At 39.1% G+C, this 17,413-nt stretch overlaps 1 protein-coding gene across 1 annotated transcript in view; it reads right to left on the bottom strand.

Moving 5' to 3' along the window:
• The window catches only part of LOC140461359 (synaptotagmin-like protein 2), a 275,584-nt gene that overhangs the window by 106,389 nt on the left and 151,782 nt on the right, over positions 1–17,413 (bottom strand). The window contains exon 6 of the mRNA XM_072555915.1: positions 15,834–15,882. Coding sequence (XP_072412016.1) covers positions 15,834–15,882 — 49 coding nt within the window. The remainder of the gene's footprint in view (positions 1–15,833; positions 15,883–17,413) is intronic.

Below are 17,413 nucleotides of genomic sequence, written 5' to 3'. Positions count from 1 at the left end.
CGTGCGAGGTTCCCCATACCCACTGGAGCAAGCCCAATACTTCCTCATCATTAGCCCCAAAGTTATGGTGAAAGCCCATGTTATCCCTCCTCCACAACCCATTCCTGCACCCATCCAGGATATGAATAAGCTTACAAAAAAGCACAGTAAGCTACTCAGGCCCTCCCTTCTGCTCCATTCAATAAGGGCAACACTGATCTAACAGTAACCTCAAGTTTGCATTCCTGCCTAACCCCAATAATCTTTCTTGCTAAACAAGAATTGCTCCATCTCAGCCTTAAAAATATTCACAGAATTTGCTCCAACTGCCTTTTCAGGAAAAGAGTTCCAAAGACTCATGAACCTCTGAAAAAAGAAAAGTTTCATCGCTGTTTTAAAAAAGTGACTGCTGATTTTTAAACCATGACCCCTAATTATAAGGAAGCTTGGTGGCTCACAGTGATTAGCACAGCTACCTCACAGCACCAGGGACGCAAGTTCAAATCCACCCTTGGGTGACTGTCTGTGTAGAGTTTGCAAATCCTCCCCATGTCTGTGAAGGTTTCCTCTGGGTGCTTTGGTTTCCTTCCATAGTCCAAAGATGTGTAGGTTAGGTGGACAGGCCATGCTAAATTACCCATAGTGTCCAGGGGTGTGTGGATTAGCGATGGGAAATGCAGGGTTACAGTGTAGGGGGTGCTCTTTGGAGAGTCAGTGTGGACTGGCTGGGCTGATTGGCCTGCTTCCAGTCTCCCATAAGGGGAACCATACTTTCCTTACCCTGACAAAATCCCTAAGGATCTTATATATTTCACACAACGTGCATCTTACTCTTCCAAACTCCAGATGCTACAAGCTGAGCCTGTCAAACCTTTCTCATAAAACATTGCACTTATTCCACATATTAGACCGGTGCACTACCTCTAATTGCTTCTAATGCATTTACATCCTTCCTTAAATAAATTGGCCAGTACTGTGCACGGTATTCCAGATGTGGTCTCACAGTGCCCTGTAAAATTGAAGCAAAATCTACCCTCTTTTGTATATCATATCCTCTCACAATAAATGATAACATCCTGTTAGCTTTCACTGATTACTTGCTATATGTGCATTCTTAACTTTGTGATTCATGGGCTCAGACATTCAGATCCTCCTGCATCTCAAGAGTTCTGCAATCACACAGCATTTGACAGGAATTGGATTGCACATGATACAGAGTCAGATGAAAATCTGCACTGCCCAATAGGGCAAACAATTTCATTACCCCAGGTGCTCCGGTGTGCATGAGAATTAACAATGTATTTTCTCATATGCTACAGTGTGATTTTTCTGACATCTCTAGAATGGTTATTGGTTTATGCATTCTTCCCACATTCAGTGGAATATTTAAAGGTGTTTCTTTTTTGTCAAAATAGACAACTTCTCATGCTTCCACATCTTAGTCTATTTGCCACATCTTTGCCCACTCACTGAACCTATCTATAGCCTCCTTATGTCCTCTTCATAACTTATCTCTTACCTCTTTGCTTAACAAGCAAATTTTGCACTATACCATCTGTATCTTCGTATAAGTTGTAAACAGTTGAGCTCCCAGGACTGATCCCTAACCTTAACTTGCCAGACTTAAAAAGTCCCTTTTAGGCCCACTCTCTGTTTCTTGTTATCCAGCCAATCTTCTACCCATATTAATAAGCTAACCATGAGCACTTATTTTTCACAATAACCTTTGATGTGGCACTTCATGTGTCTCAGGAAATCTAAGTTAAATATATCCATTGGCCCCCTTTTATCCAAAGCATGTTACTTCCTCAAAGAATTTCAATAGATTGATATATCTGATTTCCTGTTCACAAAACAATGTTGTTTCTGCCTAATTATGTTGAAATTATCATAATATCTTACTATAACTCCTACAATAACAGCTTTTGACTTCTGTTTTGAATAAAGGAGTCATATTTGCTAATTTCCAATCGAATGGAACCTTTCCAGAATCAAGTGAGTTTGAGAAAATTGAAATCAATGCATCAATTATTTTCCTAACCACTTCTTTTAAGACCTAAGGCTGAGGTCCATCAGAATGCTGACACTTACCAACTCACAGGTCCCACCAATTACTCAGTACTCCTTCTCCAGTGAATATGGTTTTCCTGAATTCCTCCGTCCCTTCTATTCCCTGATTTATTGCATATATCCCCTGCAGTGAATTCCTGGTCAATTCATCTGCCATCTCCTTATTTTCAATTACAAATTCTCCACTTTTGATAGGACTGATGCTCATTTTGATTTTCACTCTTCTTTTTTGAATATTTATAGAAAACTGTTTTTTAAAAAATACTTCAACTTAACTTTCCTTACACTTTGATTATTTCCCAGCTTTCTTGCTCACTTTTTAAAACATTTTCTGTCCAGTCTTCTGTCTTGCCAACCATCTTTGCACAATTACACACTTTTTTTTCTTTTAAATTGGAGACTACCTTTTATTGTTTCTAGCTGACCACAGATGATAAATCTGTCTCTTGGAAACTATTCTTTGGAATGTGTCTATTTTGTGTATTCTGAAATAAATCCTCCATTGTCTACAACTTCACCCCTGTTGATCTATTGAAATAAATTCAATCTATTAAATTTAACTTGTTTCGCCAATTCAATTTAGTTAGATCTGCTTCCCTGCCCTAATAATTGGCTTTACTTATTTTAAAAACATCTGCACCCACTCTTCTGTTCCTCAAACTGAATATAAAATTTATTCACGTTATAGTCACTGCTATTGAGCGATGCCTTTACTGTTAGGTAATTAATTAATCCTATTTTGTTGTGCAATACCAGGTCCAGTATAATCTGCTTTCTGGTTGACCCAGAACATATTTATCTAAGAAACTATTCCAAAAACATCTTATGCACATCTCATCTTGGTTAATTTTGTTCATCTCACGTTTCCAGTTCATACACAGTATAAAATCTCACTTGATTATTGCCATTACTTTCTCACAAAGTCTTATCATTTCTTCTTTATGATTGACCCTGCTGTGAGACTACTGTCAGGGGACTTGTGCACCTCTCCTATAGTGATTTTGTGCCTTCATCATGTCTCATATTGATCCAAACTGATTCCACATACTGGTATCCAGAACTTAGGTCATTCCTCTCTGTTCTACTAATATTATTAGCAACAAAAAAGTCACTCACTCACCAATTCCTGTTTCCTGTCAGACCTAAATGTCCTGTACCCTTCAAGATTAGTGCCCTAATTAATGTCATCCTGCAGCCATCTCTATGTAATGGTACTTATTCATTTCTATTTGTGCTCTTAATTCATCTGTGTTGCTTCAAATGCAAAATGCATCCAGATGGTGTATTTAATTTTATCCTTTTTTTTGCAAATTCCAGTCTAATCTGTTGGTTTACCTTAACATTTGCCCCTTCTCGTCACTGCCTGTGTTTCATTTCCCAAAGCAATACCTTTCTTTTTGGCTAAAAATCACACAACACCAGGTTATAGTCCAACAGGTGAAAAATGAACATAATAATAATAAAAACTTTCACCTGAGTCAGGTTTTGTAGACTCGAGCAAAAATTCAGGCCTAGCTAGCTTTCAGAGCGACACTCCTTCATCAGGAGCGTCACTCCGAAAGCAAGTGTGCTTCCAATTAAACCTGTTGGACTATAACCTGGTGTTGTGTGATTTTTAACTTTGTACACCCCAGTCCAACACCGGCATCTCCAAACCATGATTTCTTTTTGGCCTTGGCTGTACTTTGAGGTTTATCGCAACTTCCTAAATTTGATCCCTTATACACACCATTTCAGTTAAAATCCGCTCCACATCCCAAGTTACATGGTTGGTAAGAGCACCAGGCCCAATTTGGCTCAAGTGGAAACAATTCCATTGGTACAGATTCCACTTCGTCCAGAACTGATGCCAATGCTCCTTTTCTGGAAGCCACTTTTCCCAGACCAGTCTGTGAGTCACTCATTCATATCTCTATTCCCATTTGCCCTATGTCAACTTTCTTGTGGATCAGGAAATAATGTAGAGATTATGATCTTTGAAGTTCTCCTTCTTAATTTGCCTCATTGTTCTTCTTATTGATTACTTTGTCCCGTCTATGTCATTCGTACCTACAAGGACGATGACTGCTGGCTTCTCTCAGACCTAGCCCTCCAGCCCCTTTCTAACCATAAACAGCTGATGCCTTGGATTTATCTAAATTCCAGCCTCAGACAGCTTCTTTTCAGTTACTGACATTAGTCAGAAGAGCCAGCCATCCAAGTAGCTGGAAACAAAAGTGGGATATTCTCCCCAAATGGAAAAGGAGGTCTCACCCATAGTCAAGTAACACCATGCCACTAGATGAAAAAAAACAACCTTCTAAAAAAAAGTCCTGCTCATAGAGTAAGCCTCAAAGTGCTGGGAGAACAATATAAGGAAGAGTCATATCAGACGCAAAACAATAACTCAATTTCTCACTCCAAACCTGATAGGTTTCTCCAGCACTTTCAACTATTATAAACTGGAAATATACCAATTTAAATGGATAACCTGAGAAAGTAAACTTGAGTATATCTCTTAGGTAACATATGGTTTAAAGTTATCTAATGAAATCTAAACTTGCTTATAACTCAGTTTTTTTTCTAAATCCAACAGTTTCCTTTTCTCCTTTGGCTATGAGTAAACTTTCTCCATTGTACTATGGTGCACTCTAAGACATTAATTTGATTATGGGAAGACTTCTTCAAATGTAACTTAGGCCTGAATTTTTGCTCGAGTCTACAAAACCTGACTCAGGTGAAAGTTTTTATTATTATTATGTTCATTTTTCACTCATGGAACATGGGCATCATTGTCTGGGCCAGTATTTATTGCCTGTCCCTAGTTGCCCTTAAGAAGGTGGTGGTGAGCTGCCTTCTTCAACCATTGCAATCCATGTGGTGTAGGGATGGTTAATTTTTGGTTCGAGATGTGCAGGGTGCCGAGTAGGAAGGTTAATAGACAAGATCTCACAAATCCAGAGGGGAGATAATCAGATGGTAGTTCCTGCATTAGTAATCCAAAGGCCAGGAAATACGCAAGGAGTCTGGGTTTGAATTTTACCATGGTAAATGGTAGGACTTAAATTCAATAAAATCTGGAACTATGAAACCATTAGTGTAAAGAGACATCTCATCCATTAATGATCTTTAGGGAAGGAAATCTGCCAACCGTACCTGGTCTATAGCCTCCTTTTGAACACTGATCCTCTGCAATCTGGTTAACCCTTAACTGCCCTCTGAAACAACCTGGCAAATCACTCAACTGTATCAAGCCACTGAAAGTCTAAAAGGATTGAAACAGACAGATCACCCAGCATCGACTTAGGCAGGAGAACAACAAAGGCAAACAGAGCCATGTTGCCTTTGCTAATTCCTTCTTACTAACACGTGGTGGCTAGTGCCAATATAAGCCAAGCAAAATCACAGACTAGACAAGCACCAGCCTGATAAAGTCATACTCACAAAATTATAATGTACAGTCAAGCTCCCAAACAACACCATTGGTAACCCTAGCATATCCTGTACAACTGCAGGACAGATATAGCAGATATGGCAGCAAATTGATATAGAGCAAAAAGGGAGTTTCCACTGGGGGCAGGTCCTAAAAATAAAGCAGTCTTGTTAAAATCTTGTTAAAAGGTCTTTAAGGCACAAGCCAGCCCAGACTTGGAATACAGTGAACAGTTTTGGTTTCCTTACATAAGAAATATTGGTGTTGGAGGCAGTCTAGAGAAGGTTCACTGGATTGATTCTGGGTATAGAAAGATCCTGTAATAAGGTGAGAATGAATGAATAGGGCTTGTATTTATTGAAGCTTCGAAGAACACTAGGCGACCTTATTGAAACATATAAAATTATCATGAGACTTGACAGGGCAGATGAGGACACAGTGTTTTCTTTTGTTGGAAACTCCAGGACCTGATAGCATTAATCTCACAGTAAGGAGTCATCCATTTAAGAAAGAGAGAGGAAGAATTATTTTCTCCTTGAAGCAATCAATCTGTGGAATTCTTTACCTGCAGAAGGTTGTTGAGGCTGTGTCGTTATGTATTTTTAAGGCTGAGTCAGAAAGAATTTGAGTCAGTAAAGGAATCAAGGGTTATGAGGATAAGGTAGGAAAGTGGAGTTAAGGATTATAACATGAGCCATGATCTAACAGAAGGGCAGAGCAGACTTGATAGAAAATGGCATACTTCTGCTCCTATATCTTATCATCAAAGAGATCATAGCACCAGACCAAACATCATTTAGGAAACTTATGGCTAATTACCAAGAGTGGCTTGGTAACTCAACAAGGGATAAAGTTGAAAATGTGTTGCTGGAAAAGCACAGCAGGTCAGGCAGCATCCAAGGCATAAGCCCGAAACCTCGATTCTCCTGCTCCTTGGCTGCTGCCTGACCTGCTGCGCTTTTCCAGCAACACATTTTCAGCTCTGATCTCCAGCATCTGCAGCCCTCACTTTCTCCTCGAAGGGATGAAGTTGGTCCAGTCCTGAAGGACATTGCTGCTAGACTAGGCTGTGCTAGGTTGTAAGGAACCAATAAGAGGTTAAAACATAATTGGCATCATCCTCACCAATCTGCCTGGTGCATGATAATATCAGTGGGAGGACCACTGCACAGTCCTTGTGGAGACAAAGTCCCATCATTGCATCGAGGAGATCCTCTATTGCCTTGTGTGGTATGACCACTGTGCTCAGTTGGGGATAGGTTCCAAACTTATCGAGCAACTCAAGACTGGGCATTCATGAGGAACTATTCCCTCATTGGTAGCTACAGAATTATACCCTAATACAATCTGCAATCTCATGTCCCACAATATCACACTCTCCTTGGCCTTGGAGACAATTCTTTTTCCAAATTTACTCTTTCTATTCACTTGCCATTTTTCTGGGTTTGACAATACTCTTCAATTTTTATCAAAAGAAAAAATGCCGTTTAAACTCAATCAGCTGAATGCAGATGGTAAGCAATAAACACTCAAGAATTAGAATAATGGGAAGAATTGAAAGTTGATTAGAAACTCATATCTGGCAACCAGACAACCATTATGTAGGACGTAGATAATATCTGACCGAATAGCACTCTTATGCTGTATAACCCTGAACTCACGATTAACTAATAGAATGTGTTTTTCTCTGATTTTGATGACCAAAGTTGCAAACCGTTTGAAATCATGAAAGTCTTATCAGACTGACAGTACTTAATACCACAACACATGGTAAATCAATAGAGAGATAGGTTTCAGTCAAATCTGTCTCTGCATCGACCTATTCAAGATTTATATTTCAAACAGGAGTGTTTAAAATGCCATTTTAAACTAAAGCCAATGCATCAAATTACAACTCAATTTCTATAATGAGTGGCATATTTTTCAGAGTGTGCAAGCTTCACAAAAAAAGTGGAGCAATTACAGAAAATAATTTTCCTTTTCTGTTTTTGGTACTGATTTGAGTTATTGCCATCCCAAAATTTCTTTCTCAAAGTTAGACATAATAATGGCTTTTTCAGGACCATTGAGACCTTGTTAATGCCCAGACTTGAGAAGCTCAGAATTGCACAGGGGTGATAAAAATAAAATTTCTTTTGCCAGTACCTTGTAGCATAAAAATCAATCTCTGCACAAAATAATGGCAGCTCCCAGCAGTATCTGTACAACAGGTTCATTGTATTACAAGTTATATTAATCCTTCACCACTGTGTTCTGATAAAAAAATGGTTGACACAGAGTGTGGTTTACAACGCAATCAATCTTCAATTCATGATAAACATGACTAGGAAGGATTCCATGCATATGGGAAGAAAATCTTCAGAAATCACATTTTAATAGTTAGAAAATCATGAAATGCATATCCACAATTCTCAAGACTCCAGACTTTCAAGAGTTAATTCCAGTTGAGAAGATTGAATCATGGAATCATCCTTTATTTCCAAATGACCAATTTTATTTTGGAATTTAATCAGGGAGTAGTAAATTGGGTGTGCTCTTTATTGAACTTGCAGAATACATGTCCTGTGCCTGGGTAATGATGCCCATGGCATCACCAATGATGGCCTTGGAGACTGCAAGCTAAAAACAGCCCTCTAACAAACAGAAATAGAAGGTCAGCCAACTGCAATCTTTGCATAGGCTCTCAGAAATTGACATCAGGAATGGTATTGATGAAGGAGAGGGATCTGGGATGGGGGGGTGTGGTTTGGGGAAAGGAAATATTTAGGATAGAGGGCAAGAATGGTGATAATTGTGAAATGGTGGCAGAGGCAGTGTTTCAGTGTGATGTCGGATGGAGAATATCTTTGATCAGGTCACTGGTCAGAGCTACTGGATTTTTGCAGAATGTGGGATAAAATAAGTAAATGCATAAAATCTTAGCTCTCAAGTGATATAAATATCCAATTTTCATGAAAAGCTCAGGGCAAAATAATCTTGAACTACGGGCCTAAAACAGGCATTCAGTTCCTACCTGCATCCGCAAAAGCCCAACGACTGTTTCAGGCAGGGGTCTGGATAGCCAATTTTGTTAAATCTCCTAATATAGTTATTCCAGTTTGAAAAATACATGTGCTGACAAGGCACCAAACTGGGGATTTAGTAAACAGGTTAATCTGCATGGATAAGCCTTAATGTCCAAGTGTCTACTTATATATAAGCGAAAGTGAGGACTGCAGATGCTGGAGATCAGAGCCAAGATTAGAGTGGTGCTGGAAAAGCACAGCAGGTCAGGTAGCATCCAAGGCGCAGGAAAGTCAACATTTTGGGCAAATGCCTTTCATCCAGAATCTATATATTCCTAGTGAGCAGAGTTGAGGGGAAAATTGCAAAACAATGTTCTCAACATGGAGATTCTGATTGCTTGTTTATTAAGTTTTCCCAATGTGATAAAAGGTGCATGAGTGAGATATTTTAATATCAGTTTCATTACGGTTTGGATTTTAAATTAGTTGCATATTATTTTTGTGGGTGGGTTTAAAATTAACTGTACCTTTTTTCCCAAAATTACTGCTTAAACCATTATGTAGTAAGGACCAAGTGACTGCAACAAAACCTAGAGTGTTAATGAAAGTCTGTTTATAATGTGGGGGTTTACGATAAGAAAAAGAAAACTTGCAGCAGTATCTACGATGAGCAAGTTTTTAAGAAGTTAGTTCTAAAGCTTTTGGGTTCAGTTGAAACCAAACCTGACTGGGTCAGAAGCAAGTGTAGTCTCTCCTCGAAAAGGAGATTTTTCAGGGCAGGTAAGAAAATAAGAAAGAGTATAACTTGTGAAATTTCCAGACCATAAATACTTGGTTAGAGCAAGGCTCAGCTGTCAGCTGTGGGAGGAGTCAAAAGGCCTTAGCTCACAAAAAAAGCAATTAAGTCGAACCTACAGGTTAGACAGGGAAAGAAAGTTTCTCTGGATTTTGATTAACTGCAAACTGATGGTGTTGGGGAGTAGATGGGATTTTCTTTCCCCATGCGTATTAAAATCTTTCAACCTCTGTTATATTTCAATTGTTCAGTTTGTTTTTTTCATTGGTTTTAGTTAATTCCCTTCTGCTTAATTGTTAAAATCAAATCTGCAACTGCTTATGATCCAGTAAAAGGCCACTACATTAAATAAATCAAACAAAAAAAGTTTATCAAGCCAGATTTCATTCTGTTATTAGATCGGATTAGATTCCATACAGTGTGGAAACAGGCCATTCTGTTCAATAGTAACATCAGCTGGAATCATAATACAGTACCATCTCTCTTGCCATTGCTCATATCAAACCAAGAAAAGGAAAATTCTGGCCTTTTATTTTATGTATTTTATACATTCAGCTCAACAGCTTCACTGTGCAATCCTGGTCACCTCTTCTCCACAAGTGGCAATGTATCCTAATCCCACTGTGCACCAGATTTAATGTATGCTGTAGACTGTCCACGCCATTAAAAAAAGAGCAAAGAAAGGTATTTCAGAATCACTGTGCATGTTGATATTAATACAAATAAATCCCTTTAGGATTTGCGCTCTCTCTTTCAGCTATTTGAATAGGCTGGGAACCAATACAATTAAACAACAATTTTACACAGTTTTGAGACTGCTTTCCTATGAACAACACTTTATAGCCCAATTATAACCAAAACCAAACTTTTTAAATCAGTTTCTTCCTTAGTTTTCTACAGTGTGAATCACAATAGATGCATTAATAAAAACAAAAATGAGATGCCAGATGTTAGAAGTAGCAGGATTGAAAAATAATTTTCAAGCATAATTCATCAACATTAGCCTTAATGCACCATCCATCATGTTTGTTATGAAATAGATGTATTTTTAATGAGAAGTTCTCACATTAACATTACATGTGCTATTTTGAATTGAGCAGTAGGAAGATTGCTATTTAGGTGACGTTACATTTGCCAGACAGAATCATCTATGATTCATGAACAAGAACATAATATTCTGTTCTTAAAGATTATGTGCAAATTTTTTCATTACAATTACTCGCTGTCCACGTCTTCTTCAACTTCTTACTGAATTTCAAATCTGATTTGTCATAGTAGCATTGTACTACAAATTAGAATTTCACTTTAATGCAAGGTGTTCATTTTTAGTGCTTAACTATTATTTTTATTAAGCTGTCGATGAGCTGCTAGTTACTGCAATGACAATATGAAGTCCACAGATAGCTCCTTTTCACAAACAAGGTAAATTTCTTTGGGTTTCTTGCCTCCTCCAACCATAAGTCTAGCAGGAAAGCTGCAGCACCTTACAGAAACAGTAGAGGCTTTATTAAGCCTAAATCACAATCAATTTCTGGGAGTTTTATATTATCCTGGTAAGGATGGAGCAGTCATCTATTCTTTTTCAGACAAGTGATAATGATCTGGATGGACCACACAAAGTAAATGCTGGGTTGATATTTCCTCTTGTGGCAACTACTCAAACTCAGAGACTCCATTTGAGAATGTCTTTCTTTTTATGACGGAGATTAAAATTTCTTTTTCCACTCTGAAGATAGTTAGTGTATGGAATTTTCTCCCTCAGAAAGCATGGTGGCTGGTTCATTGCATTTATTCTCATTGATAAACATAGATTCACAGAGAATAGGAGCAGAAATAGACTGTTCAGCCCCTGAAGCCTGCTCCGTTATTCAAAGTGATCATGGCTGATCATTCAACTCAGTATCGTGTTCCTGTTTTCTCCCCATATCTTTTGATCCCTTTAACCTTGAGTACGATATCTAACTCCTTCTTGAAAACATTCAACGTTGTGACCTCAACCACTTCCTTTGGCAGAGAATTCCACAGGGTGACCACACCCTGGCTTGAGAAATTTCTCCTCCTCTCAGTCCTAAATGGCCTCTCTGTAACTTTATTATTGACCCCTAGTTCTGGACTCCCCAGAGCATCTTTTCTGCATTTATCTGTCTGGTTTAGTTAATTTTTTGTAGGTTTCTACGCTATTCCAATCATGCTTCTAAATTCCAGTGCATATAGTAGGCAAAAGTGAGGGCTGCAGATACTGGAAACCAGAGCTTAGATTAGAGTGGTGCTGGAAAAGCACAGCAGGTCAGGCAGCATCCGAGGAGCAGAAAAATCGATGTTTCAGACAAAAGCCCTTCATCATGAATAAAGGCAGGAAGCCTCCAGTTTCCTCATTTCCCCTCCCCCTACCTTACCCCAGTTCCAAGTCCTCATGACCTGTCCTACCTACTACTCTCCCTTCCCACCTATCCGCTCCACCCTCCTCTCTGACCTATCACTTCCATCCCCACCCCCATTCACCTATTGTACTCTTTGCTACCTTCTCCCCAGCCCCACCCTCCCCATTTATCTCTCCATCCTGGAGGCTACCTGCCTCTATTCCTGATGAAGGGCTTTTATCTGAAACATTGATTTTCCTGCTCCTCTGATGCTGCCTGACCTGCTGTGCTTCTCCAGTGCATATAGTCCCAACCTGTCCAACACCTGTCCATGCAGGTTAGATACATTGATAGGCAATGAAATTATGGGTTATGAGGAACAGGCAGCAAGGTAGAGTTGAGACAGCAATCAATCAACCATGAGCTAATTGAATGGTGGACTAGAATTGAATGGCTGAATAAGCCAATCCTGCTCTTAATTCCTATATTTCCATATTTCTATGTTCCTAGGTAGTCAAGTGTAGAGAATTTCCTGTTTTGGGGAGTATAGTGGGGGTTTGTGGGGGGTGAGTACACACTGAGTTCAGACAGATCTGTATATGAAGAGTGGTCAGTTAACTGAAACAGTTGAGGTGAATCTTATGGTTTTACCCTATCAGTAAGTACCAGCCTCAGAAGTTGTTGGTGCTTTTCTGGAAGGATAATTCAGTTTCTCCATGGCATAGGAGGCTGTCGAAGCCCATTGTTGGTAAATATTGGGAACAGGCTAACTAAATTAACCTTATTCATGTGCTGACATCACAAGCTCCTCCAGAAACTAAAAAGAAGAGGAGTGTGGGCACATCTCCAGTATAATTTCTGAGATTGCAACTGGGGATTATCATATTAGAAGTGGATTCATCGTTAATTGTTTAGTACCAATAATTTTAATATCGGAACAAATTTCTGTCTTTGAGTAGAGGCAGAAACTGATGCAAAATATTATACTTCAATTCCCTCAAATGAAAAATAATTTTCTGCTGCCTGCCTGACTGCACCATTTTCATATGACCTTTTCACAGGTTGAGAAGGTTTGATGCGTGAACATACATAGATCATAGATTGAAAGGCACAGGAAAATTAAGACATCCTGCACACACCATTTTCAGAGGGTGATGATTAGCTTAGATTCCCTACAGTGTGGAAACAGGCCGTTTGGCCCAGCAAGTCCACACTGACCCTCTGAAGAGTAACCCACCAGACCCGTTCCCCTACATTTACCCCGACTCATGCACCTAACGCTATGACAATTTAGCATAGCCAATTCACCTGACCTGATCTTTGGTTTGGAGTGTGGGAGGAAACTGGAGCACCTGGAGGAAGCCCATGCAAACACGAGCAGAATGTACAAACTCCACATGGACAGTCACCCAAGGCTGGAATCGAACCCACGTCCCTGGCGCTGTGAGGCAGCGGTGCTAACCACTGAGCCACCGTGCCACCTGCTGATGTAGGACTTGGAAACCCAAAAACAAAAAGAAAGTTCCATGGAATGGGTTCTGATTAACCTGCTAAGGAGATGGGAACATTATGATAGTTAAATGAAAATGTATTCACATCTTCAAATTTCATAACCATATTTTGCATTGTAAAATAGATGTGTGATAGAACAGAGATGAATGCCATGATTCATAATAGGGATATGCCCTACAAAGTAACCTTTTATCAACACTGTGTAATTGTTATCATGATAGATAATGTTTTTTCCCAATGGCCAAAAGTACCATAATGTACAAAGAACAAAAAAGTTCTTGTCAGCTCCTGCTGTCATGCTTTGTCCTGTGATTTAAACTGACTGACTGCTCCAGTTTTTAAAGGTTAAAAATAAACTCAATATTTTTTAGTTTGAAATCAGAATAGACATGACCTCAGCAGATCCGGCAGAATCTGTAGAGAGAGAGAAAAAGAGTTAAAGGTGCTGCCAGACCTGCTGAGTTTCACCCAGTTTTTTGTGTATTTGTTTCAGATTTCCAGCAGCTTCCAGAATTTTGTTTCTGTCAGCAAGAAAATTAAGAGTTATGCGGAGCATATAGGAAGCTAGAGTTGAGACAGCAATCTACCAGTTTCCTTCAGATACCCATTCTATATGTTTCAGGTAACATAGCTGGAATCTTTTGTAATCATGGCTGTAGCTATTGTAAATGCTTGATTTTGTTTCAAAAGTGATTAATGTTTTCAGCTCAGTGGCTTAAAGAATGATTGACAGTTTTAACAAGCAGTAATAACATATCTTTAATGTGGTTTCTTGCTTCTCCACAATGAGTTCTTTTTTTATATATGGTGGTACTGTGAATCATAGTGAGCTGAATTAATTAGATTGGTAGAGATTTCAGTTTTTTGCAATCATTTTGAAATTATTGCCATTGCTATTGCCTGGGTCCTGAGGACTGTATATCGTGGATGCTGGGTAAATGGCTGTGGAGAATATTTGGTGGAGGTGGCTTGGGTGGAATTAATCTGAGGGATCATAGGAGATCTGAGGGGAGGCATGGAATTGGCATAACAAGTATAAGGGGTTACAGAGTCACATATAAGAGAAGGCTTGGGGTGACATTGGGGTTCTGAGGTGGCAAATGGATTGCATGGAGAAGAGGAAGCATGGGCAGTATGAGGCCTCAGAGAGGACATTGGATGGCATGGTTGTGGGTCAGGGAGTGAGCTTTAGGTGGCCCTCAAACAATGTTGGAGTTGGGCTGCTGGATAGCCCACAGCTGTACCCACATGCCTCAAATCCTCCATTTTAGCTCACAAAATACGTACAGACGTTGGGTTTGCAGTGTATGAGAAAAGATATAACTCACAAATACAGTCACGCGTGTCCAGTGTACATGTCAGAAGGTGCAAAAAAGGCGAGGTTTTTCCAAGCCCAAACAAAAATCCACCATTTGGGCTTGTTTTATACATTTACTGCATATACATCGATTGTATGACAGTTTAATAAATTATCAAAAAAAGTGACACAAAAACACACACAGATTGATGCTAAAAGAGGAAACACAAAGCTCTAGCACTCCTAGAGGGGAAGCTATGCTTGATAAAAGTGCATGTGTGAGTTGCAGCAACAAACCTCCTCCAAGCTTTGCAGCTCCCAGCTGAAAAATAGGATAATTGAAGTGATCTTATCCTTAAAACTGTTCCAAAAGTAGTGGTTAGCTCTTTCAGAGTGCCAGTACAGGTATGATGACCAAGCAGTTGCCTGTGAACTTCAGATTCTATGACTAGAAATTTGTCAGAACTGTTCTTGTTTTGTTGAGACACATGTAAATGTGATTCTTGCCACACTTCCACCAAAGTAACACAAATGGAATAGAAGCAGCCCAACTGAGACTTCCAGCCTCAGGTTCTAAAAAGGTGTTTGGATTTATGAGTCTCACTGGAAAACCACTGAAATAGTTTCTAAATTTAGTGCTGTATTCTATAGCCATTGTTGACTGGCTTTCTATTCAGTGCAAAATTTTATAGAATCGACCTGATTAAAGAAACCACTCACCTTTGTTTAGTGCAATGAAATCTTTCTAACTCGTTTATGGCCAAAGTGTCAGTTTAATGACTCATTGAGAAGAACAAAGGGGTATAAAAACTTATGGGTTGGCATATACAAAATCATTAAGCAGCTAAATTTGAGGTTGACTGTTTAACTCAATGTTCAGTGCCTATAATTTACAGCCACTTTTGTATGAAGTTTGTTCTTATGTCTAGATTCTGGGAAATTAACATCAGTGTATTCATTCCTGCCATCTAATATAACAAACATGATTTCTTAATTTTGATAACAGAAAAATAGACCCACATAACACTGGAATAAAAGGCTGGAATGAGCTGAATACATTATAAATGCCAGTTCATGGAGGCTCTATTTACAGAACTGAAATCAAAATTACACCATTATGGTTAAAAACATTTGGAAATACAACTTTTATTCCTAGAAATTCTGATCACTTGTGCAGCTTGAAAATATTTGATATCGGGTCCCAATGGTAAATAGATGATGTTCAATGAAGGAATACCTGAAATGCTTATGGAAGTGAGAGATGAAACTCAACTCTTTCATATTTACATATTTTTAAGCAATATATTTGTACAACAAAATGGACTTACATGAAAACACTTAAGCAAAGAAATGAAAGGCTTCTGAAATTTCTCTAACAAAAGTATTGAAAAATGTTGAGTACCTTCCCTTGTCCTTACTTCATCCTTTGGATTATATCTGTTTCCTGTTGCCTATGTTTGGGGAGAATATAGAGAAAAAAATTACATCAGAATGAAATTTAGATAAAACAATTTCGCCATTTGCACCTGCAATAACGCTTTTAGCTTCTTAAATTTGCAACTGTATTATTGGTTTTGCAGTCCACTGTCAGTTCTAGTAAGTCGTATCTATAAATTGAAAATCAGCCAACCAATAATCTCAGTATAGTTAGACTGACCAAGGCACAGCCACTGCAGTAATGTCTAGAAAATAATGCAAAGAGAATGAATGGATGAAAGCATCCAAATTTAAGCAAGGCACATATACATATGAAAACTTGCCAGAATAAAAGCTCTCTTTTGATTTTTAATCTTCAGAATTCAGCAATATACATACATTTTAAAAATCCACACGGTTCATCAAGTCTCCACCCTTCCCTGGAGTTTCAAACATATATTTCAAACCATAGAATCATACAGTATAGAAGAGGCTGTCAAAAATACACTAAGTCTGCATGAGTCTCACTTTTCAGTAATAGGCCTATAGTTTTGAATCGAAAATGTGTTGCTGGAAAAGCGCAGCAGGTCAGGCAGCATCCAAGGAACAGGAGAATCGACGTTTCGGGCATCAGCCCTTCTTCAGGAAGCCCGAAATGTCGATTTTCCTGTTCCTTGGATGCTGCCTGACCTGCTGCGCTTTTCCAGCAACACATTTTCAGCTCTGATCTCCAGCATCTGCAGTCCTCACTTTCTCCTCTATAGTGTTGAATGTAATCATAATTGAAGTAGTCATTCAAGTACTTCTTAAAGATTATGATTTGGAGATGCCGGTGTTGGACTGGGGTGTACAAAGTTAAAAATCACACAACATCAGATTATAGTCCAACAGGTTTAATTGGAAGCACACTAGCTTTCGGAGCGACAATCACCTGATGAAGGAGTGTCGCTCCGAAAGCTAGTGTGCTTCCAATTAAATCTGTTGGACTATAACCTGGTGTTGTGTGATTTTTAACTTCTTAAAGGTTATGAGGTTTGCCGCCTCAAGTACTTTTCCAGGCAGTGCATTCCTGCCCCATGACCCTCTGTGTAAAAGAGGGTCCTCAAGTCCCCTGTAACCTCCGGCCTTTCACCTTAAAAGTATGCCTTCTTATTATTGACCCTCCAACTATCCATCCTATCCAGGCCCTTCAATCTTTACATTTTTATCAGGTCCCCTCCAAACCTCTGGTGCAAAAAACCAACCCAAACATTTTCAGCACTTCCTCCTTCTTAATATCAACCTATTCAAGCACATCAGTCTGTTTCATGCTGTCCTCAGAAACGCCAAGGTGCAAGTTTTAACTCCAGGTGCAATTTCCCTCCACAATCTCTGATCGGCCCTACCTCCCTTTAGCCATCCTCTTGTTCCTCACAAGTGTAGAATGCCTTAGGGTTTTACTTAATTCTACCTGCGAAAACTTTTTCATGCCCCCTTTGAGCTTTCCAAAGTCCATTCTTCAGTCCCTTCCTGGCTACTTTGTAACCCTCTAGAGCCCTGTCTGATCCTTGACTCCTCAACTTTAAG

This window comes from Chiloscyllium punctatum, chromosome 3 (assembly GCF_047496795.1).
Source record: "Chiloscyllium punctatum isolate Juve2018m chromosome 3, sChiPun1.3, whole genome shotgun sequence".
In the NCBI taxonomy this organism is placed as follows: Eukaryota; Metazoa; Chordata; class Chondrichthyes; order Orectolobiformes; family Hemiscylliidae; genus Chiloscyllium; species Chiloscyllium punctatum.
Note: the sequence above shows the minus strand (reverse complement) of the source record. Positions and strands in the feature narration are given on the sequence as shown.